The sequence below is a fragment of the Taeniopygia guttata genome, chromosome 2, assembly GCF_048771995.1.
Source record: "Taeniopygia guttata chromosome 2, bTaeGut7.mat, whole genome shotgun sequence".
Taxonomy (NCBI): Eukaryota; Metazoa; Chordata; class Aves; order Passeriformes; family Estrildidae; genus Taeniopygia; species Taeniopygia guttata.
Window position 1 is genome coordinate 37766111 of NC_133026.1, and position 27907 is coordinate 37794017.

The window sequence follows — 27907 nt, forward strand, 5'->3', positions numbered from 1 at the left end:
ATGCCTATTCTTACTAAGTGTTGATTTATATCAGCTGTGTCATAATATGAATATTAATGTGTGAGGAGCTTTCTTGACTTTACTAAATAAAAGAATACAAACACTTAAGAAAGGAAAAACCTTACTTCACACTGTGAAAGAGCAGGTTTTCTGGACTATAAATTTGTATGTGTATAAAAATAATAACTGAGTTAGAAGAAAGGTAACTCATCTTTCTGGACCATTTGAAAAATTCAATTCCTGCAGAGGTTTACTTGAAATTTATAACATACATACAGCCCCACAGAGATAAAATTAAGAGTCAATCTGTTGACATAAACTCTTCTGGTCTGCAAAGAAATTAAAGCATGGGTAAAACTAAAATGTTTCTTGAATAGTGCTGAAAGTTCTATGCCAAATATAAGTTAATTTAGCTATTCTTTCTTTAGCTGTAACATTATTTGTTTCCACAATGCTTTAATTTGGAGTGCTCCTAAGAGAAGAGAGGCTTGACGCTGCTGTTGAAAGAATTTATTTCACAGTAAAAAGTCTTTAAATGACAACATTGAAACTCTGAATAATATATATTTCTTAAAGCCTGACAGTTGAGGATCTTTTCTTTGGCTTTCTCAAGCATATTTCATCTGGTTTTGACAAGGGTCACTGGCATAAAAAGAGTCAGTGATAAAATCAAATACAATACAGTGAATTACTGTGACAGTCCTTTCTCTTTAAAATATCAAGATTTTAAAACATTAGGAATACTCTTTTACTGATGTGTAAATAGAAAACCATACAAACCCTAACATACAAAAATTAGTTTTCAATTAAGAATAATTTAATTTTGTGATGAGATGTGATTAGTCAGAAAATAAAACACCACACAAAACCAAAATATAGAACCAATAAACAACTTCAATATCAATTACTGGATAATTTTGCTAAGGAGCTATTTGATCACTCCACTGTTTACATGGCAGAGTCTACTGCTGAAATCCTCAATGGTTTAGATTAAAACCTAATTTATTTTAAGAAAAAGAAAGTTTGAAAGGTTATTTATTTTGGCCTGCTATGAAGATCACATGTATCTTAAAACATCATTGAACAAGATGGTATCTGATGTTCTTTACTGCATCCTGCAGCATCTCTTATTCCCTTTGACACCACTAATGACAGAAATAAGGGTCTAAAAACAAGATCCATTTATGCTAGCACCTTTGTTCCTAGGTTTCCTCTTTTAGAGGACAAGAATTTTACTTTTATAATCTCTAACTAGACAGACTGTGGCATGGATCAACAGGAGTTATGAGTATATGCTACAGGCAATTTGATGAAAAAATAAAGGTAGTAAAAAAGGCTCCAGCAGCTTATTTTGCATCTCAGAGTCTTTCACAGAACACAGAATTTACTGTATTTGTTTTGCTTCTGCCAAATACCATTGGTACCCTGACATTCTCAGTGGAATTTTCTTGGCTATTTTTTCCCTTTTAAACACACAGCTAGGAAGAAAAATCTAAGTCTTTTGTTATATATATATATATAGGTCCTGCCTGATGTAAATCAAGCAAAAAAGCCTTTGAACCTTTAAAACTGAAGTTTTCCCAGTATTTTCTACAGAACCTTAGAAAAATTCAGGTAGAACAGTATCTCTGGAATTTACTTAACCTCTTACCCAAAGCAAAAATAATTTCAAGGTTAGATATTGTTGAGTTCCTAAAGTCTCCAGAGAATAATTTCCACATCCTCTTTGGCCAACTTATTCCTGTGCTTACCCACTTCTGCACTAAAGTTTGTATCCATATATCTAACCAGAACTTTCCTTGTTGCAATTTGTAATGCTCCCCTAATGCCCTTTCATGTACATACATCTTCTACCTAAAACCCCTCAAGAAAGTTGAAGACTGCAAAAGGCTGCCCCAGGAGCCCTTCTTCACAGGAAATAAAACCAGCCTTGTCAATGTCTCTTTGTGAGTCACATGCTCAGGGAACCCGACCATCATGGTGATGCTCTTCCATATTCACTCCCTTACAATGATGCCATAATAATAACTTCAAAATACCTTACAAAAAATCTAGGACATTGTCAGAATAGATAAGATTGTGGACTAAAAAACCCCCAAAATTCTATTGTGTTTGCCAAGTAGAAAAAACATCCATTCACAAAGCAACTTGTCAAGGTTCAAACCTTTGTTGAGTTTGAGAACAGAAATGAAAGTGGAAGGAAGAAATTTTTACTCACTTTTAAACAATCTTGTTACTTCTTTTGAGATAGAATGAGAACTAATCAAAGGTAGGAATGGAGCTCTCCCTTTTTGTCTGCCAAAAAGGGACAGATGAGTTGTTAAGTGTTCCCAAATGGGACAGTTCCAACAGAAGAAAACTCAATTTCTGAATAATCATTAACAAAATTACTAATACACTGGAGTCAAAATACCAAAGCAAATATTTTTTACACTTCTAGATTTCCTTTCACTGTACTTTACTAGGAATTAAATTACTTAAAGACCACACAATGTATGATCACAATATTATTTTTAGTAACTTTCTTTTTTTTTTCTACAACATTTTAGAATTCAGCACAGAGAGAGCTTCTTTCTCGGTTTTGGTTCTAATCGAATAGTCATTTTGCTGATAAAGCCTATAAAAAAGGAACATCCAATGTTGCTTTTATAACCAAAAAGTTGTTATATTCTGTATAATAAATTATACATCATCCCCAACAGGGAGGCTTTACATTTAAATACATGCTATCCTGACAAAGTTTCTAGATGAGTATTTTAAAAATCTTAACTTTTATTACAGAGCGAAGTATTACTTAACAGTAATACTAACGAAGTATTACCAAACATTACATGAGCTGCTCTGCTTACAAGTAGTATATCTTTCCAGCTCTCTAATTTCATATTTATGGAAAAACTGGGAGGAAAAAATTGGTTATGTCTATATAGGTATAATGCTGTCTGCATGGGGACTCCAGCCAGGCTAACCTATAAGCATTAATGTGAGAAACAAAGGATAGACATCATACAGATTAACTCTCTCCCACAGTAGCCAAACTGTAGATTAGAATTAGTGCTTCCTCGATGATTTGTACTGAGCCACCATAACTATCAATTAATTAATTTCCTGAATAGAGGGAGGAACTTCTCTCCTCTCAAAATCAACAGGTTTTGGAGCTAATTTCACTGGCACTGGTCTTAAATCCCCAACCTCGAGATATATTTTCCCTACTAAGAAATACATCAGAGGATAAGAAGTTAAAGATTTCAGTGTTATGACTACCAGGAAGACAGTGAATTGTGAATCAGAGGAGCAAAAGAAAAAAAGCTATGAATAAATAAAAGACAGTATTAGTGAAATCTGTCTCACGTTGAATAATTGCTATTTTTTCTTCTACTCAGTTGTAGCTGAAAAATTCTGCGTGAATTCTGTGATATCCTAAAAACTTTTAAAAATTAATGCTACATGAGACATACAAAATTATTATTTCATAACTTCATTGAAGAGTACAGATCTATATTTGATGCCAGAAAACAACTGAATATGGGAAAAGCTAGTTGTTAGGAAATTAATACCAGGAAATGTTGATAAACTTACACGTTGTCATGACACATAGAAGATCTGTTACCTACCAGATGCCAGCACAGGGGAAAAAAAACCCCACCATATTCAAAGAAGACAAGTTACTGAGAAGGTCTGGATAGAAGCCATGGTCATCATAATCTATATTGGACCTAGTGATATAAGCAGAACTAAATGGAGAGCCTGCAAAACAGGTTTCAACAGTTTGTTATCTGTACATACAAGATCAAATGCCAGCTTTCTCAGAAATGAGAATGGTGCCACACTCAGGGAGAAGCAAAGAATGGCAGACCAATCCCTCACACAGTTCAGAAACAACACAGATGGACATACACTGCTCTCAGAGTAACGGAGCTTTATCCAGCTAATTTAGCAGTGATTATCAATATTCCTGCTAGAGTTAAAACATGAAGATATCACTTGCCTAAAATAATATTATCTTTTAAGTAAAGAGAAAAACTTTTTTAGATAAATAAGTTGTATGGCATGTCCTAGCCTCAAAAAAACAAAAAACAGGGGGGAAAAAGGTAATTAGAAAGAGGCTATACTGATGCTAAGTAGAAGCTCAAAGAGAAAGATGTCCCATTTTTTTCAAGTGTATTTTAAACACAAATTTCAGGACATAAAGGGCGGCTATTTCTTAATATGGAAGAAAGAGTTGCACACCTAGGAGCAACATAAAGGTCTGAAAACATGAGATTGTAAATGTCTAAACAGGACAAGCAAACTGTGGCAGAACAATATTCGGAATATTCAGAGGAAGATCTGTAAGTATGAAAGATGAAATGCAGCAAGCAGGCACACGGTGTATGAAGATTTTCACCCCCTAATCTGCACATAACAGCAGCGTTTGTGTGCTGTTGAGGACACCTCCAAGCACTCCATCCTCCATGTCTTCACATAGCTCTCAAAAATCCTCTCCAGGTGTGCTAAAAGGCAGCAAAGAAGGACCCACTTAGAAACTTGTTTCAGCTGCCACTGTTGAACTTCTCTTGGACAAACATCCGTGTCTGTCCTTTGGATGAATGTAATTTACTGAGCATCTTGCTTCAAGATGGTAAAAAGGAGGGCACTCTATACAGCAGGGGTTATTAAAAGAGAATCTGTGCAGTCTTACACTCAGGTAGAAAACTTAATTCTTTGTAACTTTTTGAATCTTCAGTTAGAGGCTCATTTAAACCTTGGGCAGATGTTCTTTATGGTTGAGATTCTCCACACACCTTGAACAGTTTGATTGATAATGAGCTCCTACAGCACATTTTATTCATTTGTCACTTAAGACAGTAGAAAAGAAAGGAATTTGCTAGCTGAGACCAGAACTATACTTCAACAAAAAACATAAGACTATCCTTAAGTGCACTTGATGAACAGTAAGGAACTTCAAAAATACTTCATGTATATTTAGACATAAATTTCTACATATTACCCAACTTCTGAAAAATTATCCATAATTAAATATTACAGTTATATAAGCTTCCATACTTTATTTTAAAATTTTGTTGTGCTATTCTTTGGACCAATTCCCAGATACACCACATGAAAAATTATTTAACTCCTATGAATTTTTTCCCTCAAATACAAAAGAATGTTTGCAGAATTGCTAAAATATATTTTATCTATTTGACTGCATGCTATTATCGAACTTGTTCTAGGTGCACGCCAACTTTCTCCACAGCCTTCCCACAACTTGTTACAGTGCCAACTTTACCTGTGACTGATTTGTATTAAAATTTAGCAATGTCCATTTGCATTTATTTGTAATAGCAGACAGCTAACTGCAGCAAGTCCACATGGATATTTGCACACATGTAAAGAGTTTGTCTACATTTACCATCCATTCCTCCTTTTCATATACTCACAAAGCCAAGTAGGTCCTATGATGCTTATTAGAGGAAATATCAACATCATGCATGAGGCTAGTGTGAGCTGGCTCTTAAGATTCTTTCATTCACCTTGTGATAAAACTTTGTGGTGAACTATGATGTCCTATACCATGATATTGCATTTCTAAATAAAATAAAAAAGATTCTGCAAATACAAATGGTGGTTTAAAAGCATTGCTTGAAGAAGTGCTCTTGAAAGCAGAAACTGTTACTAGTTCACTAACTGAAATACGAATATGATGAAAATAGACAAGTGCTTTGAAATAAGGAAGATATAAGGAAGAAATAAGGAAGCAATGGAAGTGACAACACACTGCCCCTAGCCAGTCCTCCTTGTCCAGAAATCTCCAGCTTTGACATTTGAGAGCTATTACAGATTCCCAGAAGGAACCTGCTGTGATGCTTTACAAGATACTGGCATGTATGATCCACAAACTAGAAGCTTGAAACCAGAGGAAAATACATATTAGATTCAGTGTTAACTGGCCATGAAGCTCTAAATCAGAATAAGACATTTAAAAAAAGTGTTTGCTAGATATGTGATTTCCAGGGACATCTCAAGCTGATCTGGCAATTCTTACTTCCCAGAAAATTAATGGAAAATCACCTGTTCTGAAAGAAAATATACTTTCCCTGAAGACTTCCTCTTTTCTCCAATGTCCCATCCACTCCTAGTCCTCTGATGGGAGGGCAAACACAATGAAAAGAGAAGATGACACCAGTTCCCAAAGCCCTAACTTGGTGGTTTACCACCTAAAAGTAAGAATGTGTCCGCCTCAAAGCTGTCAGTTTTCATGATCACAAAACATGACAGCAGAGGCCTAAAATGCAATGGCAGCATGGAGACTGAAAATAAACAGTAACATAAAAGTGCAAGGACAGAAACTCTGCAAGAAGTTTGGATCAATCACCTGGATTTCCTACCTGCAGACTAGTAAAAAGTAAGGATTTAGATGCAAAATAAAAGTCACAAAAGATTAAACATTTTCTCTAACCAGTGTGCAAAAAAATTTGCATAGATTTAATGAAACTGCCATGTCAAGAGTCGTTGTAGGAAACCACATTGAACTACTGAATGAGGTTGAAAAAAGAATAAAACATGGGAAAGGAACATTTCATTTTAGTGCATATTTCATAATACTAATTACCATAACAACCAAATCCTTATTCATTCTAAAGTAATATCAAGTGTTGAACTAAGGGATTTGTTTTTGAAATTAGCAAGGGAGAAAAATATACACAATTGTGATACTTTTTGCTCCTTTTTTCCATGTACTCAATGTCCTTGTCAGACAATAAATTTATTTTATTTACAATAAAATTTTGCTTTAATGAAATTTCAGTTAAAAAAAAGTTGCATTTGGATTTAATTTTAAAAGTGGCAAACAAAACATACTAAATTGGATAGCCTTTGGTCCGGCTTATGAATTTAGAGAACTAGATAAACCACCACCAAATTCTTCACTGCCTACCATGTTTCAAAAGAATAATGGTTTTTCAGTTTTTAAAGTATGAGGACTTCTATTAATTTTGTGACATTGCTCACCTCCTTCATTATTTTCCCACTTGTTCTCTAATGTATTGTAAAAAGTATTGCAGAGGAAAGCAGTTTTAGGTCTTGTCCTAACCATGCCCATTCACTCACGATGATTCAGCAATTTACACAAAAGAATGCACAGAAGAAATTCTAGTTTACATAAAATTTTAGAAACATCAGCTTTCTCACTGGTGCTGCTATATGTTTGCATCCACAGTTATTTTTCCATTCTGTCAGTAGGAATGCAAGTTTTGCTCATGCTGGTTAGAATAAACAATTTCCCACAAGAGGTCACCTCTACCCACAGTGTCCAGGCAGGTTTTATGAGAAGTGGTGCAATGTCAGCAGACCAGATAGGAACTGTATCTTGCTTTGCTTTTAATCCCAAAACATACTCAAAATCTCCACTGATTTTTTTGTCACCTTTCCACTGCATGCATGAGAGCAGAAAGGCAAAAAAAAAAAATCACTGGTAAGAATATTTTCTAGGGTGTAATGAGGAAAGTGAGAGAAGTTGTTTTAAGACATGTAAAAGGCAATTATTAGGAGGAAGGTCCACAGAAAATTATGTTGCTCCCAAGCACGTTTCAGTAACAGAAGTGCTGATGTCCTGTTAAGTCATCACAAACCACTGTAGCAGGTAATGACACAAGAAACATTGGGTTCATATCCCTTTTGTGGCTGCACAGTGTGCTGTTCTGAGGTTACTCTGCCCTTGGAAGGAACCACATGGGTGTCATACAGTAAAGCTGCCAGACACATAAGCAACTAACAAAACTTTTCAGAGTATATCTGGTTATTCAAATACACTCCAGATACCAACTGAGCAGCAAAGAAACGCTGCTTTTAACCCCACAATGCACATTAGTTACCGATTTTAGATTTGCAGATGTTAACAGACTTTGTGCATAAGCAACTTACCTTATGAAATTAGGGAGAGATATTCAAGTATAGTAAATGTAGTAAATTCATGTCCAACAGACAAAAGCTACTTCACACAGCTGGAAGTTGATGACTGTAGCATGACAACTCTAATTACAGTCAAATGTTAATACAGCTGAAGCCTACCTCTGTTCAGCAGTCCATTGCAAATTATTTTGGAACAAGACATGGACTTTTGTTTCATATTAATCAATCCTCCCTTTCTATACTCCTCTCATAATACAGAACACACAAACCTATCCTGCTTCATGGGAGTAATTTGGAGATGAAACAAAATGAGAAATCACAACTCCAGTATTTTTCCCAACACTTTCATGTGTTAGTTCCAAGTGAGCATCCAGCAATGCAAAGACTTATACAACAGAGTACTGTTTGTGAAACACTGGATTTAGAAATTAAGTTTCCTTGTGCATAGTACAGATATTTCATTTATATGTTGAGACATAATGAGTAACTATAATGATAAAACCTTAGAAGATAATGCATAAAGAGAACATTTACATACTTTTAATTTACAGCAGAATTTAGTCTCTAGAATTATTATGTCGCTAATGTGAACATTAAGCATAACAGCTCTTTTGTGACAATCTGACTTCCACACAAGAAACACTATTCTCTTAAATAGAGTATCCTTCTGACAGACATTGAGAAAACAATGTGCATGTTTAACAGTTACATCAATGACCTTCAAAAAGCACCATTTGCATGTACATAATAAATTGCAATGCTCAAGTCATAATTTGTTTAGTCATGGTCATATACTGCTTGAGCTTGCTGGGGTCTTATCAAAAAAACAATCATTTGTTAGAAAAATATGGCCCATATTTCAGAAATACAAGTTATGACATGTTCTCATGTTCTGATTTATACTTGTTCCTAGAAAAGGCATCTTAAACCATGTCTCTATTCAAAGTGCAGGGGATGGTTACTCAAATATTCAGTTATAATTCAGTTCTAACTTCTAGCAAGAAATATTTTATACTGATCTAATTTATAACATTCAGTTCAAGAGAACTGAACCCGGTGACATGTGAAAAATCCCTTCTCTATACTCTACCCTACATTATTTTCTCATTGGAGTACTACTTTTGATGATATTCAAAGATCTGTCAGATTTGAAAATCCTTAAGTTTCACATAAATTCCCAAAATAATTGCTAGAGAGCTAGATAGTCAAGCAGCTATTTTCTAACTACAAATGGATGCAGCTACACATAACAGAATACTCTTCAGGAGAAAGTAAGAAATATGCTGCTATACTGTTAGTTTGAGCCTCTCCGGAATATAAGTGTTGAACCATGATTGAAGCTATTTGAAGCTAATTTCAGCATTGCTTAATTACTAATTCTTTCATTATCATGGATTAAAGTGGAAAAATGAACTGCAGAAAAAAATCTTTCTATCATTAGCAAAACTGTTGTGCTAATAATAACAAGAACAATTCCTCCTTAACCAAAGATAGCAATAAATTACACTGCGCTTATTTGGTTTTATGGAGAATGCATTTGTGGATAACCACACTGAACCTTTAATCAACTCGGAAACCAATCTTTCTTTATACATTTCCAAGCTCCTACTAATGGTAGTAGCATTTTTTCCTAAGTCTGAACTCTGAACATTGACAAATACTGCAGTCCCACCTGGCACTTAAAGACAAATTTAATTGTACTGTTAAATGTTATGGGGGTGTTATTTTACTGTTGTGTTTTACAGAAATGAGCAACATCTCATACACAGAAAAGCACTCACATCCAACATACTTAGGCCAAATATCAAGGTTATTCCCCACTCTTAGAGCAGGAACAAATCAGAGACTATTAAAATAATAATATGAAGTTCTATCTGAGGATTGTTAGTTTGCACATTCTTCTGCTGGTGTGGTAGAAAGAAATACAAGACACAAAAATAGCAAGTAACGTGTGTGATATGGAGAAAGAAAGTCAGAAAGCCCTAAGTACAACGTATTAAGAAATTATTTCTCTGACATGGCACACAGAAGCAGATAGAAGAATGCAGTACAACCCTATACATGGTACAGCAACGTTGAGCACTACCAGTTATTAAATTGAGAAAATTGCAGCAGAGTAATTTGTTTTTTCTTGTCAGGGATCATCATTTGCCTCTATTATCTAATCTGCCATAGTACAAAAATCCACAAATGTGTTTTTCTTTGGGGATCACAATTCACTCTGGTGATTGAAGAGTATGTCACTTACTACAAAATGCTTTGCCCAAAGCTGTCAATGAAATCGATTAAAGTAAGTTTTGTTCCATCTCTGTTTCACTTCAGCCATGATCTTTAAACAAACTTATGTAAGCTGTGGGTTGAACCCAGAATAAGCAAGTTAAAGTGAAAGGAGTTTGGGAATGTATTTCTGTGTAATGTACTTGTTTCAATTTATTTCACAACCACCTTATATTCATTAAAAGCAAGCGCGCCCCTAACAAGGATAACCTTTCTAGCAGACTATGAAATATGGAATATGAAATATGGATTATGTTGAAAACCATCAAAATGTAAATGAAATGAGAAACAATCTGAATCAAAATCATTATGTAAACAAAATATAAAATGAAAACTCTTGTACTAACACAGATGGTATATGCTTAGCTATTTGCCAGATGCTACGGATGACCTCTAGCACTCTGAAGTCACCAAAAGCCTTTGCTTTAACTTCAAAGTATTTGTTGTCTGAATAAAACAAAGTTTATATCCATATATATCAACAATTGCTGCAATTCTTAGATCAAAACATGGCAAAGATCTATATATCCTTACCATTATCACTTTTGAGATTTCCATTGCTGAGCTGTTTCAGCCTCTTCTGATGGGATTTGCCGTTGTAGTGGATTTGTGCCTGAGCAGCAGAGTTTAGCTGAATGTTGCAGACATTACACAAAGTGAAATTGGTGTGCTTCTTTTCTCTCTCCTTCTTTTCTTCAGTGCCATCAGCTGCTAATTCTTTCTCACCTTCTCGGTCTGGGAGAGATGTGAAATCTGAATTGTATGACTGGTTATCAACTGGTAAATCAGGGCTCCAGGGCTTCTTCATATTTTCTGAGAAGGAAAAAAACACACAAGAGAAAAATGAGAACACAAAATAATACAGAAAAGATAGAAACATCTGCAAATCACTAAAAGCAGAAAATAATTTTTTACATTTTAAATTTAACACTGAATTTCCACTCATATGTTTTGCTTTTTGTTCAACTTTTTCAGTTCTTCTATGTAACTTAACTAACTTCACAGCCAAGTGCCCAAAGTTGAGTAGCTCAGATGTAGATGTGACACCTTCTGTGATAACTTAGGTAAGAAAGGGTAAAAACACTGCAGGAGCTGAGGAAAAAATGCAAGACAAAACAACCCTTCAGTCAATGGAAGAAAAGGGGGAAAAGGTATAATTAACAGAAGAACCTCCTCCCCCTTATATATTAGTTCCATAAGCTTAAATGCACAGACCTCATCCTTGAGTTTATCAAATATTTAGCAGCCCCAGCCATCCTTTCTCCACTTCCTGTGATTGCTTTCAAGCCCAAGTCTAATAACTTCATAACTTTCTCATGTAAAGTAGTTCAAAGACAAATAAACATGTTATTAGTTTCTTATCTTAACCACCCAGGATTATAATTGAAGGATAGTTATCTTAGTTTCAGCTAATACCAGACAGCAACAACTACAGAAATAAGAAGATAATTCCATTTGCAGAACTTCAAGTACAACCAGTGTAACTGTGAGCTTCTGTGATTAAAAGTGAGCAGAAATGGCACAGGTGAAGAAATGCTATGAGCACTGCAAACCTAATTTACTATTCAAGGAATACAAAATGTTATACCAACTTGGCATTTTGATGAGACTTTATATACCATATAAATCTTTAAAGTGCTTGTTCACCCAGACTTAATGAATAAATGAAGGTCTAGACAAAGAATCGAATCTATACTTTGAGTGACAAAATTACTGCAGCCTTAAATACAATGATACTATTTGGCCTTTAATTGACAAATCAATCAACCTAGAGACAAAAAAAGATTATTGCAGCTACACAAGAAAATGGGTCTTTAATTGTTGGCATCAGTGCTTGGTACCAATTGACTGACCATCAGTTTATCATCCTACTGTAAGGCTTTCATACCTTCTCCCTGTGAGTTCTCACAGGCAGCTCCCTGCAACACTGACTCCTTTTCTTTCTTCCACACAGTTGGCTTCTTCCTGTCCCTAGCATGACGGCCTAATGACCCTTCCTGTCCCTTGCAGCACATCCTAACCCTTACTGTCCTTGGCACAACCTCCTGAGCCTGACTTCTCACAGCAGCACAACCAATCGACTTCCAACTCTCCTCTTGAGCAGTTCATCCACTCTTTTACAACACCCATCCTTGCTGGACACAGCTGTGACCTATTAAGGGCAAGGCTGTTCCTACTCTTTTGGTAATTAGCACAGCTGCAACTCCTCAGGGGCGAGATTGCCTTCAGCACTCTCTCTGTTCTCTTACAATCCATCATCCCACGTTTAATGCCAGATCCAGAAAAGTTTCAGTGTCTAAAACAAGTCCAAGCCTCCAGATTTGGGGCTGATTACAACAAAATGCTGCAAATCATTCTTCAGATAACGTCAAATAACTTAAATTTCATCAGCTTAACTTTTTTTACAGATTCCCCAAGGATTTGAAGACAATTATTGCCCTCAAATCAAATCACAAAGACAAAATTATCTAAAGAAGCAAATCTAAAGTCTATAAATATTCAGATCAGTTTCAATCTCAGTTTTCAGATTTGTTTGCTATCTGATTAGCCTTGTGTTCTTCTATGCTAACTAAACCACATATCATTTAAGAAAGTACAGACTCCAGTCTGAGAGGACCTCTGCACTTGCTGTAGATTTAAACCTCACTCAACTAGATCTGCCAGTATTATTTCAACTTCTGTGTACAGTCAGCTCTTAATCTAGGAGTGTAAATGTTGAAAGCAAGAAATGAGAAAGCGGGCTAAACAGTTCATTCCAAAGCAAAAGACATTCCAAGACTGTGGAAGCTCAGAAAAAAATCTGACATTTTTCAATAACAGACCTATAGCGTATTTCTCCTAATGGAAGGAGAAGGTTTCTCCTGAGGAAGAAGAATAAATCTATCAACTTCTCAGCCCTTCTGGAATTTGCTGGAGATACTGCTCACTTCAAAGTTCATCTGTCTAAAATATTTTTAAATTAGTAAATTAAGTCTTTAATCAAAGCAGTAGAAGGATTTAAATGCTATCACAATAGAACTAGTTTATTGGTCTAGATACCAGTAACAGTTCAGTAATTCCAGTTTATATGCATGTTGTATATGAATATATATATATATAATCTATTGCATTGAAAGCATTCCCCACTAGAGAGCAGTATGAATTTAAAATTACAAGAACAATATATATCTAGACCTATAGCCCTAGCCATATAGGCATAAGATAACTATAAAAAAACCCCATATTTTTCAATCAAGATGTACAACTTTGTAAGCAAATATAACCTAGTAAATTAAACATTGTATGCTATGTGTATGCATGTCTCATTCCTTTTGAAACATTTACACACATAAGCTGGCAGCCTAACAAAATGTATTAGCATGTTATTATATCCTTCTAATATTCCAGTCAAAACAGTCTAATCCATTAAAGTCTTATTTTTGGCATATAGAATCTGTCTTGCATTACAATCTCATTCCAGGAAACAAAATTACAAAATGCACACTCAATAACAGCACAATAAAATAATAAGGGAAAGTCCACCTTGGATGTAAGTGATTTGTACATCTACCATATGCTTTCCTTAGAAAAGCATGTGACATCATTAGAGCTGCAATACATTTTTGTGCATGTCCGTGTCACTCTGAAATCTGGAAGAAGGGGATCATTTATAACTGGAGTTTACGTAACAACTAGGCAAAAAGAAGTTTCAGAAATATATATTACACTACAGTACATCACCATTTTCTTTACAGACACACAGTGATTTCTGAATATATAATGGCACTGCTAAAGGGCTAAACGGACATATGAAGAACCTTTTCACCTGTAAAGCCAAGATTACATGGCACTACTAAAATGATTCATTTAAGAAAAAATTGAAAATGTGAAGAAAATATTTTTTATATATAGAAATAGTTTCTGATTAAAACATTATGAGTCATTCTTACGCAATATTTCTTAAGGAACAAGTAAATAAAGATAGCAAGTGATGCAGACATACTTTTAAAATACAATTTACCACCCCAAACAATATTTTTAAAGAAATAGGGGAAAAAAAATACTTTACTTAAAATCTTGTAAAGGTCCACCAGTGTTTAAGATAACACACATGCAAGTCTAACTCATGAAAGCAACAGGCCTTCAGCTCATGCATGCATCATTGTATACTTCCATTATCTGAAGTAAAAATGTTTAGGCAGCAATTTTGATTGGCAAGGAAAAGAATGCTTAGTTCATCCTATTGGAAAATTACAGGGAATATGGGTAAAAAACCTTAACTTTAAAAGCAACTTTTATCAGTGTCTAATTGGCTTGATAATATGTAGATAAGCTTTAAATAAAAACCCTCTTTGACTGCTATCATATTATAGAGTTCATGTCGACTGTACTGATTACATATTTTTTAAAGTCATCAGTTTTGCAGGGAACTTTTTTGTTCCCCATAAAAGACACGTAGCTTCTCAATTTTAGGGGCCCTAATGAAGCCTGCATAGCACTAGAAATGAGCGAACTAGGCAACCAAGATCCCAAAATTTCATGCCAATTTAAATAGCACTCTGGATAAATGCTTACATTTATTTACCCTGGGGCTCTGAACTCAATTTTGGCTCAATGATGCTTACCAGTAAAATGAACTTTGAACGACATTATAGCTTTGTGAAGTAGAAAACTGGCCCATATGGAAAACCAGCACAACTACAATTTGTGGTGTTTGCTGGCTTAGATAACATAGCTACTTCCTGGGGGATTTCTCTTCTAAAATGTGCTTGAAAGTAGGGGATTAGAAATCACATCCTTCCCTGAAACAATCCTTACCTTCTTAGCTGCAAGCCAATGGCATACTTTCTATTCAAGAAAATTGAAATATTACTCGTTTGTACTACAACTAATTGTTCTGATTCCAGACCATCTTAGCAGCATAGAACTGTATCAATCACTGTGACTTTGTGTACATAATACTCAAACCTATTGGGTACGTTCAAGAGGCCAACAGAGTACATGAATCCCAGAGACCACTGTGTACCTAAGTCTGTTGATTTAATGCAGACCTCCTGCCACTGATGAATGACCCAATTCAGCCTGGAGAAGAGAACGCTTCAGGGTGACCTTGGCGAAACCTTCCAGTACCTGAAGTGGCTTACAAGAAGGCTGAAGAGGGACTTTTCACAAAGGCCTGTAGTGATAGGACAAAGGGGAATAGCCTCAAGGTGAAGGAGGATGTGCTTAGATTAGGTATTAGGGAAAAAAATACCTCATTGTAAGTGTGGTGAGGCACTGGAACGGACAGGTTACCCAGAGAAGTGGACTCCCCATCTCTAGACAGGTTCAAGTCCAAGTTGGATACAGCTTTGCATAATTTGGCCTAGGAAGGTTGCCTTCATACCTTCCTACAGCAGGATATTTGGTACTATGTGATATTTAAGGTCCCTTCCATCCCAAACCATCCTACAATTCTACACATATTAAAGCATATCTCCTTGTTTACTTCCCAACTACATTTTTTTTTACATCCCTATAATAGCTTAAGGATAGAAATGATGGACAGGTCATTAAGGACAAAGTCCACTAATTACAACATTCACAGATTTCTAGTATTTCTATTCAAAATTGTGAAAGACTTTTAAGTAGCAATCATCATATATACAGATGTTTTCATTTCAGTTACTCATTCTCCGACTCTACTCTATTCCTAGACAGTTTAAATTTCACTAAGAACGTCTATGCACTACGAAGCAGACTAAAGCATAAACTCAGGTGTTTTGTTGTCAGAAAAAATAATTCCTCTTCATTTGCATATGTCTATGCTGTAGATCTCAAATTAGATGGGATGCATGTTGCTCTGCCTGTGATAATGTCTCTCCAAATATCAAAAGGACAGAACTTTAGCAAGTAATAATAATAATACTAATTTTCTGAGGTATCAACAGAATAACAAATATTGAGAAACCAGCTGCTTTCTGTGGGAATCCAGGGCTTCCCTCTGGCTGCCCTGGAGGGCCTGGGACCCTGGCAGGGGGTCAAGAACCCCCCTGTAGAGAGCCCCAAAAGACACTGTCTGTGATCTCTGTCCATGGAAAAGAGTTTTCAATCTTACAGGATGAATTATAAACTCTGAGTGTTTGATATGAGTAATAATTAAGTGTGGCACGGGTGCAAAAGTAAAATTTTAGGTTTCTAGATTAGGGGTTCAAAGGGGACAAGATAGAGGAAATTGGGTGTGTCTTGTCCTTTTTCTCCTTCTTCATGCCCTCCATGTTTCACTGTAGTGTTGGCATTTTTCTATTGGTTTAGGCTGGGAACACACTGTTCAATGTAGATGATAGATATTGGCACATTATTGTAAATATAGCACACATAATTTCTGGTATATAATGTTTGTAACATCCCACTGGGGGCAGAGCCCCACACGCTGCCCTGCAGGACAAACCTGCAGCAGGGCAGCAGAACATGTTAGAGATAAGCAAGAATAAACAACCTTGAAAACAGCACAGACGAATTATGGCTTCTTCTTTGGCAACGGGGCAGAAAGACAGAGACTTTTTACAATCTCAGAATCATCAATACCTCCGATTCCAACAGCTTTCAATAAACTGTTGCTAATGCAATGTTCAAAAAAGAAAATAAAAAAAGAAAAAAAAAAAAGAGAGAGATTGATCACTTACCAACATCCTCACCTTGTCAGTTTTCACATATTTGGGGGATGTTATTGGCAGGCTACACTCTCTAGTAATAACTGGAATCTTATATTTTCAAACTTCATCAATTTGTTGTTATATCTTTCAGGTGACAGGATATCACCAGTTGATGTAAGTCACTGTGGCAAAGTGACTTTTGCATCAGGCTTTTAAGACTCTTCTTTACACTGTGAGTGAAACTGTGTGCCAGAACCCTTCCCAAAACTGGTACCTCTGTGCTGAAGTTTTCCTATTTATGTTATGTTCCTTGAAGCTCCCTACTGCATTGGATACTTGTGATACCTTTACCAAAAAGCCCGTGAGTTCTAACTTGGCTTTGCAACCTTTAATTGAGCTCACTGAATAAAATACTAGCTGGAGAAATGTATTCCTGGGAGAAGTCTAAAAGCATCATACTGCCATCTATTTTAAACACGGATGGTGGGGGCAGGGTAGCCAGGGGGAAGGATCAGGAATATAAAAATAAAATATCCTTGGCTTCTTCCACCCCCCATTATCACTGGATGATCCCAACATTGCAGCTTTCCTGTTTTGGTCGCGGCTGCACCTGCTCCTGGTTTAGAGCCCAGAGCGATTTAGGTCGTGAACGGCCAATTCCGCACATCACGGCTGTGGCAGAATAAACGCACAGCAAAAAGGACTAAGCAGCAGAGCGGTGAGAGGTCACTCACGGTGAAAGCACTGCATCTGTGGAACACAGACCCCTCCCAAATGACCTCAGTAACCTTCAGGATATGCTGCAGGATTCGTCTGTTTTCTCTGGATGGATGGATGAATGAATGTCATTTCAGTCATCCAGCTACTGTGGAATGGGAATCTACTGGATTCTGAAATGCTTTTTAGAAACCAATAAATTTTTCAGGACCTCCTTCTTTCTGAGCCTTTCAGATTACATTTAAATGCTAAATAGCATATAATACAATAAAATTTGATGTGAAAATCTGGAAAATATATTCATTAAGTAATTTTACACTGTAGGAAGGCTTTTCTACTATTAGTTTTAGTAGCAAGAATAATCACTTTATTCTAAAAATCAAGGAAGCGTTTGTCAGGTCACACACCCAAGAGCTAAATTAATAGTCAGTGATAAAACTGTGGAAAAAACTCAGTATCTCTTCTTGCTGTGTGCCTAATACAGCTCAGATCAAACTACATTTGAAGTCTATATTTACCAAATTTTCTCTTTAAAAATTCCACACAAAATTGAGTAAAAGAGGCATCTTAGCAGGGGGGGACAAGAAAAGTCAGGGAGAGAAACATCTTATTTTCTTGCTTATTGTTTCTCTGTATCCTACGAGATCCAACCAGTCTGATCACTGCTGTTAGCTGCTACACCACTTCAATCATCCATGGGAATAATAAGGAGATCATAATCATCATCATCTTATGTGTTTTTGTGAAATCTAAGAGGAAAATAATCTCTAAAGCAAAAACTGCATCAAGCAAAAGAAATAAAGGCAGGTATTCCACATTTGTTTATTGCTGAGAGGGAATGAAGTAAAATGAGACTGACATTATTTGGGGTTAGAGGGCTTTATAAATTTATGTCTCTGTCCAAGGACTCCTCCCAAGAAATGCATCTTTGCAAACTGAACCCTATAAGAATAGATACTTATTCATTTGAAATAGGCTCATTGTATATTTGTATACCTTATACAATAGTACAGAAAATAAAAGCTCGGGCTTTTGTTTTGCTTTGCCAGGAGAGCACTTAAATCTTTTAGGAAAGGCTGCATTTCAATACTGCAGCAAATGAACAAACCCCAACCTGTCTCCCACCACAGCCACAAGCACAAAGAGATCCTAAAGGAACTTACAGATGGACTAAACAGAAAACTTCATAGTTTCTTGGTTCAGCAGTTCCCTTGTGCCAGAAGCAACTAACAGACATCTCATAGTCTCAAAATATACTGCAGTCAGTTTTTTAATTGAGTTCTATAAAAAGAGCTAAGCACTAATCAACACCATATGTTATTCAATTAGCTAGTAATACATATCTATTTCTCAAGCCTGTTCTAACATAATGGAGCACTTTGGGTGGTTTGGAACTATTTAAAGGCCAAGTAATTAATTTGCAAACATCAGCTTCTAAAGTCTGAGAAGTACTACTGTGATGACTTATAAGCCACAAAAACTCCCTCATTTGCTCCTTCATAGAAATTCAATCTGTTTTCAGAAACAGTCCTTGTGAAAACAAAGATTTCTGCATAAAATAGGGCCTGAAAAAGACACAGGTTCAGCTATTTGTGTGTTACTAAGGTCCAGAGAGATGCTCCTCCCATGCAGGTAAAGTGAGCAGCTTGTGTTTCCTCACTTCCCTCTCCACCAGCAATACATCATGGCACAGACCTTGTACCTGAGGCAGTAATTAACATAACAAATGGTAGAGCTAGCAAAGCTGTGCAGGCTCTGCCTACCGAGAAATTTGTTTCCGTCAAGTAACCTGAAGTACATTATTTTATTCCATATTCTTGATTTTCACATACAAAATTGTGCTCACAGACTCAAAACTCCTGTCAATGGTAGTCAGAGTTGTCTGAGCTCCAAAAAAAAAAAAAAAAGAAAAAAGGGATAAAAACATCCAACTGCAATTGTGGCTGCCTCTGCTGGACAAAACCTTGGGTTTAGCAATATTTCTAAGAAGGTAGGAAGTCAGAACAGGTTTTAAAGGGAAGCAAACAGAAAAAATAGAATAGGGAATTATAATCATAGAATCTTTTAGGTTGATACAGAACTTTAAGATCTTCAAGTCCAGTTGTTAACTCAGCACTGCCAAGTCCACCACTAAACCATGTTCCCAAGAGCCACATCTACATGTCTGTTAAATACCCCCAGGAATGGCAACTCTATCCGTTTCCTAGGCAGTTTGTATAACTGAGAACCCTTTTGTTGAAGAAATTTTTTCCAAATATCCAGTCTAAACCCCTACTAACACAACTTAAGGACATCTCCTATCACTTGTTACCAGTGAGAAGAGACCAACCCGCATCTGTCCATACCCTCCTGTCAGGTATCTGCAGAGAATGAATGATCGGGTCCTGAGTCTCCTTTTTCATAGACTAAAAAATCCCAGCTCCCTCAGCTGCTCCTCATCAGATTTGTGCTCCAAACCCTCCGCCAGCTTTATTGCCATTCTCAGGAGACATTCCAGCAGCTCAGTGTCTTTCTTGCAGTGAGGGCCCCAAAACTGAACAGAGGATTAGAGGTGTTGCCTCACCAATTCTGAGCACGGGGGACAAACACTACCCTGGTCCTGCTGGTCACATTATTTCTGATACAAGAATATTACATTTGATTTCATAGATAAAAATCACTTTTTACAGACTCTCTGGATCAACTCCATATGTGAAATCAGCCTAAAACCTGTCATTCAGATATCCTATAAGTGCCACTTTCCACCTCAAAAATCTTTAGTTTTCCCAGTACCTAAATATTCAATCAAAACTTTATCTCAGCAGAAAGCAAGAGCATGAACAGCTGTTTGGGCATAGCGAGCAACTCATTTTTGCAGACAAGAAAGTTCCATTTTTAACACTCCAATACAATTACTACCACTGTATCCAAGCAGGCAATTTTTAAAATTAAGTTTCACATACTGTTTGTGGCAAGTTTGCAGATAGGTCATCTCTTTGGATACACAGGCACCCCTTTTTTTTTTTTTTTGTGTGTGATTAAGTATTTCAGAAATAAGTATTTTGGCAATATGCTGATGAAAATACATCTACAAAATGAAACAGGAAAAGAATTAAAAAGGCAAACCACATGAGTAAGTTCTGTGGGAATTCTGTTTAAAAAAATAAAGAATTGCCAATTTCCACAAAGAAACCCAAACACTGCAGAATAAAGAATAATAATCTTTAGAAAGGCAGTTCAACCCCTAAAATCTTTGTTATGCACAAAAAAAATGCAGCCATTAGACATAAAATAAACTAGCAATATATATAGCAAAGTAAGGAAGAGAAAATTAAAGGCTATAAGCAAGAGATAACCAAAAGTAATTTTTTTTTGTTTAAAAGAAATGCCAAAAATATGCGGGGTTTTTCTTTTTTTTTTTTTTTTTAATCTACGAAATTTTAGAAGTTATTATTTGTTGTATTTGAAAGGTAATTTCCAAGTATTTTCAGTCTTTTATGGTTTGAATTTTCAAACTGTCTAAGGTCATAGTAATGAGCAATATTTACTACATATAAAAACATCTAAAAGACAATTTCCCCCTCCATTTTGTTATAATTTTGTTTTAGGGAATTACTGTACAGATATTTTTAAACAAAAGACCTTGAAAACACAGGAATCATAGAAGACCAAAAAAGAGCTAGTTTAGTGCTTCAATCAGTTTACCTTTGGAAGATATTTCTAAATCAAACAAAAAGTTCTACAATTGCCTTTCTCTAAATGCATTTCTAAAAACGCCTCTGTTAAAAAAAAAAAAAACCTTGAGGAAAAGATTTGAATATTATCATTTATACTTTCACAGTAGGAATCATTTTTTTCAGATTATCTTCTCATTATAAAACACTCAGAGAGCTCTGCCAACATTTACAAGTATAGGGATTTTTTTTTTTTTTATGTTATTGCTTCATTACACCCACTGGGCCATTTAGTGTTGAATTTAATGGAGACCAGATCATTTTCCAAGCAATGCAAACACATCAAGGTGAAAGTCTGTTGTGTTTGGAAAAGTTAGCAGATGTTTCTGCAAGTGCTTGTGAAAGTTATTGTTGTTTATCTTACTCTTGAACCTTTGGATTGCATTTTCTTTAAATACTGCATTCACCCCTGCATTCACAGTAATATGAACATAATTTCTGCTAGTTTACAGCATGTGGGGTTTTGGGTAGCTGTGACAATTTTAGCTGAGAAACATAAATATATTGTGTGGAACTTAAAAAGCATATTCTCTATCATGGCTTGACAGACAACACCTTTGCTATTGTTTCCATGGCTGACATAATGTTTCTGCACATCAAGTATGCATTTATCTGAATCTCTTCATCAATACTAGGGATCTAAAAATAATGTTTAGCAAATCAGACTATCTTGGACATATATTTGTAAAAAAAATCTGAAAGACAATTTGTGGGACCTGGACCTATTTATGTTTCCTTGGGATGACACAGTGTCCCAGAGCAGCAGCTAAAATCTTTTGTTACAGTCACACAAGGCCAATGTAGAGCTTCTCTTTTGCCACTGGGGAATAATTTTAACACAAGGACTATCTGTCTGTGTCACAATTCTAATAACCTTTTCATCACAGTACCCAGATGTAATCCATTTATAGAAGCGCTTATGCATCAAAAATAAAAATGTGCAAAAAGAATCTAATTACTGAATACAGAAAATGGGATGCTTTATTTTTTACTGGGGATAAATTCAGGTGATTCACTATTAGTGAATGTAAATATATTTTCAAGGCATGATTCCTATAATCCCACAGGGTGAGTATATGTGCCAGTGTACATTCAGGAAAATGCATCATAAAATATCAGGACCTAAGAGGACGTCCTGGGCAATGAGATATTTATTGCAGTAGCTTTTTCCTTACATTACTTTCCCACGAGTGTAATTCGCTCCTCTGTTGAATTGTGTGGAAAATGAAGGCAGGGCTTATTAGGAGAATTTGCTTATATTTTTTATAAGGCACACTTATGAAAATAGCTTTTAAGCTAAGTGTAAGAGAATGGTTTGAAATTATTTCTGTGTTTATTGATGCAAGATCTCTGAAATACATTACCTATTGGAATTTAGTCACATACAGTTGCACAACAAAAGTATGGAAATGCAAGAAAACATGGACAAACTAGAGAACACAAGCGCATACCTCCTCTCCAAAGCAGGAACTGCTGCTTCACTTTGCTTCTAAAAGTCTGCGCCTGTTTGAAATGACTGATTGCACAGCACAGTTCACTAATATCTTCAAAAACTTAAAGCCTATCAGAGAGGTCCAGGAGTTCACGAACATGTTAATCAATGGCAGTGGCTTACTAATGCTAAAATACCAGAAAAGCTTTTAAAGTAGGAAAGTTTTTCCTGGTTTTGCAGAAGTCTGTGTATTTTTATACATCTTTTCCATGCAAAGTTGTGTTGGAACACCACCTTCAGGATTCCACCACCATGTTATTTTTTTGTTGGGCTTTATATAGCATGCACTGCTAACAATTAAAAATCAATGGTTCTTTCTGAAACATCCTCCCATGATTGGATATATTTCTGAAAAAGAATCATGGAAAGTGTGGGAATAACACCACATACACACAAGGAAGGTAAAATAGCTGATGAGTTCCAGCTTTCTCTGAAAGACCTTCACAGCAGCACTTCTCTGCAGCAAATGCTCACAGCGCAGATCCTGAGCCGTTGCTTTTCCAAAGCCTGAGCACTTTGCTCAGCCACTGTGATCTGCAAAAACGACTGCTGCTGAGTGTAGAAAATCTTTCTAGCTCTTCTGGCCATCTGCAACTTCTCTCAACCTGTCAGGTAAGCTTAAAATGCTGAAAAGCCCTGAGAAGTCATACATGGTAGAATTCAAAGCCCTGGAAGACCTATGAAATTTCTTCCTTAAGGCATGCTGATTCAGATGAAGCAGCTTATAAACTCTATTATACATGGAATAAGTTTATAAAAATCCCTAGGATTTGCTGAATTCCTTATTTTTCAAGAATGACGACTCAACTTTGCATTAAAATGTTAATTAGCAGTAGAAGTCATTTAAGACTATTGATAAAATATATATGAAATTTTCAAGATTAACTCATTTTGAAAACTAATTTTATGGAAAAAGATTAGAATACTTGATAAAATATTAAACTGCCTGATATTTCAAGGTTTTTTCCTCAGAATTACCTTCTCCAATTCACCTAATAATCTAACACACTGCAGGTCACTGGACAAGTAAATAACTTTGATCAAAATGAACTTTTTAGATAAGTTAGAGAAAAATTAAATACAATGGTAGTAGTGACCTTTAGCTACTGACAGAGTTTTACAACACGGTGCTCTTCCCACAAAAATCCAGACACTTAACTGGATCAGTTCTCCTCAAACTGAAAAATGTGTGTTTAAATATATATGTATGTATACTACACAGATGCAAGTCAGGTTGACAGCCACTGAAGTCAGTGGCATTACACTGGCATAAAAACAGTGCAAGAAAAGCAGAATCAGATCCTCGTTTTCCTTTTAACTAAAGGAAATTCATAGTAATTTCAGCATCTCAGCAGTCACCATAATTTCTGCTGTTCTTGCTATGTATTATAGAAATTGTCACTTTTTAAATTTATGGTATCTTTTACAGCTTGGGTTAAAGAACACTTAAAGCACTTTCAGTGTTTTATATACCTGTACTTTAGAAGAACAGAAATGAGATTCCTTTATTAATTTAGACCCGGACAACCAGACCATTTCCACTAGCAGGCTCAGTGAATTTTAATGGGATTACCTGCATGAGTAAGAATTTCTATGACAAAAATCCAAAAATTGAAATGTTTAATGATTAAAAAGTACAAAGATTACAACAGCTGAAACTACATTGTTGAGTGCTCGACTCAGAAAGCTACAATTCATTAAACTAGCAGTCAATGTATATGTGACCAATCAGAGAAGCTCTATAAGGTAATAACATCCAAACAATGTCAAACTTCTACTTCAGTCGTAAACCTACGTATTATTTCTTCCCTGAGAAGTTTCTTTGACAGAAGAAAAACTATTGAATTATTGGAAACCAAGTTAAAAAAATTAATCTCCCAATACACATTCATTTACTTTTGCTTCATTTTAATGGAAATCCATTTGAAATCCTTGTCACATTTTCATTTTGTTTGCCACAGAGGTGCATGAAGACAGAACACTGCATGTAAGCAAAGCCATCAAGACCACAGCCTAAAAACAAACTGAACAAACAACCTTCCCCTAAGGCACTGCACGCAAGAGACTACTCCATCCTATCCTTCACTTCCCTAGTTTAGACAAAATCCTCATTATTTTACTTAGCACTATTTAAATTGAGGCAAATAATGCCATTTGTAATCAACTTTAACTGTCAGGAAGAAAATGGGAATGGCTTACCTTGCAGTATAGCAGTGTTATCCATTTCAGCATGCCTTGCTCCTACAGCAAACACATCTGGAACCAACACACACTCACTGCCATCAGCTGCTTTTCACAAATCACTCACTTATTGATCACTACACTTATCACTCTCCATTGATTGAACTTCATTCCACATTATCGATTTTTTGCTGCTTCAGCAAATTCTGAAAATTTCATCACAAGGAGAATTGAAACACAAACCAAAGCAGTGATCATCTATACTGGGTGCTTCTTATATCAAGCATTTCTGCTGAGGTCTTCATTTATTTAAGAATTAATCAAAGTGATAACAATTTTTCAAATTTCCTTGCACCAACATAAACATTAATGATAAAGACAAGCAACAGCCTCTGAGCCCTACAGCCCAAGCAACACTAAGTTGTACATTTCAAATTTTGTTCTGTACTAAAGTGACGGGCTCATGATTGCCAGATGTAGGTGCAAATGTGCTGTGCCACGCACATGACTGGTATGTGAATGACATGTGCCAGGCATGTGCCTGACATGTGTTTGCCACATGACTGCCATGTGCTGGACACCTGAATGCCATGTGATGGCCACCTGGTGCATGCTTGATTACAGGCAAATATCACAGCCAGCACCACAATCACCTTCCTATGGTAGGGAAAAAAGCTACCACTCTTCCTGCTGTCAGCACTTGAATCATGAAGAGAGGTACCAGAAGGTGGATGGGTCTCCTCTGAGGCCAAGCTGACTAGAAGCACAAGTGTCCCAGTGGCAAAATATGAAAAGAAAGAGGGTAGCTAACACCCAAGATATAATAAAATTTCGCAGTGGCACAATATTTTCTCACAGCTGTGGAGATAGCATAGTATATTCTTCTCCTGAGAGAACATTTTTAAACAGTGGGATTAGCTGACAAATGATGCCCCAAGAGCCTTTTATTCTGCCTGCAGGAGCCTTCTGTTCACCACAGAGATAAAAAACCAGCAACCTTGACAAAATGTACAATCAAACATGGTAAATTCTGGCATAAAGCAACATAGCAAAACCAAGCTATTCCAACCCTGAGCATTCCTCTCATGCTGACTTTGCAGAGTTCATCCTTCAGAACTTTTGGGCTCCACTAATTTTCAGGAATAATGAAAGAAGCAGACAACCTAAAGAAAGCCATTTGCTAACATTGCCTACCTCTATAAATGGTCACATTTCTGAGCATGTATGTAAGAGCTTTCTGTTTTCACAACATGGAACAAGAACACACTCTACTAATAATTCATCAGTGAAGAAAAAGAAAAAAAATTCAAAAGGGGAGAGATATAGAGATAATAGAGATAGATAAGTATATAAATATTTGTAATGAAATTAAAGGAAATCCACTTTGATATCATAGATGTTAGCTTGGTAATGGCTCTGGTGTCCATTTTAATAACAGTAACTGAGTACACTGTGGGACCTTGAGAACTTTAAACCACAATGCAGGATTATGCCAAGGAACAAACAGAAAGGACAGCATCATAAGACTGACCTTCAGAAAACTCATCAAGTCAAAACTTGTATTTTTCTGATAGTCTTGTGGTCTGCCTCCTTGCAGATCCTCATTTTAATTCTGATTTCTTCTCTCTAAGCAGATCTGCATTAATATTGACCACAACATGCAGTCCATATTTTTAACAAAAGTAATGCCCTTAGCTATGCAACACACCAAACATCATCAGTTGCTCATATTTATTTTAACACTCACTTCCACATTTGTTCCTCAATCTACTTTGACATCATTTCCACTAGTATCATTTGTTTGTCCCAATTCAGTGCTGCTAATCACTCACATAAATTTCCCTATAAAGTACTGCAAAAACAGCTTTGTTCCTGGAGAAATTACTTCATGCTTCCTCTCAGTTCCTCTTTTGGAGGTCACTATTTACATTAAGCTGCAGAGCAGTCCTGTTCCATCATGCTTCCAATTACTCCAACAGCCCCAACTGCTTCCATACTGTGAGATACAATCCCCCTTCTTCGAGCACATTCATTACACAGAACTTTTCACCACAGAATCTCTTCATCACAGTGGTTCCCCTTTTTTAAAGATAAACAGTCTTAAGACATATTAATAACCTTAAATTTTGTATCAGCACCAGAGGCACAAAAGAAGCAGCAGCAAAAGCATATTCAGCTAAAATTACATTACTATGAAGCCCAAAGATGTTTAATTGTCATTGCAAAATATATTACTTTCCTAAAATACACTGAAGGAAACATGCATCATATAAAAAAAGAAAATGGGTTGGAAAGACTGCCTACAGAGACATGAAATAAAGCAAATTTTTCTCAACTTACAAATATTGCAGAAATATTTTAAATTAAATTAAATAAAATATTTGAATACAAGAGCAAGATGTAGAAAAAGTCTACATTTTAGCATTGGAAATTGCAGTGAAGTTGGGAAAATTAGAAATATGCACTATTATATTTTCTTTATTACCTGCAGGAGCTGGAAAAAATACTCTACAGAAAAACATTCATTGCTGACAGCAGCAACCTTGTTGAAAGCCTTTTACTGTATCTGTAAATCTTGTACAATTCCTGTGTGCATCAGGACAAAACAAAACTTTATTCAGTCATGCAGTTGCCAAGTGAATCTTGAATTCATGCTTTTGTGTCTCCAAACTTAACACATATTCTAACACTAACACTAATGGACTATTTCTCTTCTTTCTTTTCAGCCTCCCTCTTCTCTGCTTCTTTTCCTTTTCTACACAACTTTATTCTTCAGAGGTTATTGTAGTCTAAAAGAAAAATAAAACTTCTGTTGTTTGAATATCAGAGGGAGGTTTATTAGCATCATATTATGTCTAGCATGAGGAGAGGTTCAGTGGCACTTTTCTTAGCTTCTTCTTCTCTCTTGTTTGCTATTTAAAGAGAAAATACATTAGAAGACTATTCGATTTTCTGCCACTTGAGAATTCAGCAGGAAAAAATACCACAAATAGCCCAGAGAAATGGGAGATAATTTCATGATC

General features: G+C 35.9%; 1 protein-coding gene across 3 annotated transcripts in view; it reads right to left on the minus strand.

The window, feature by feature from the left end:
- The window catches only part of ZNF385D (zinc finger protein 385D), a 422931-nt gene that overhangs the window by 326422 nt on the left and 68602 nt on the right, over positions 1 to 27907 (minus strand). For all 3 annotated transcript variants that reach the window (XM_030264974.4, XM_030264971.4, XM_030264973.4), the window contains exon 2: positions 10702 to 10980. In XM_030264974.4, the coding sequence (XP_030120834.1) occupies positions 10702 to 10980 (279 nt within the window). The remainder of the gene's footprint in view (positions 1 to 10701; positions 10981 to 27907) is intronic.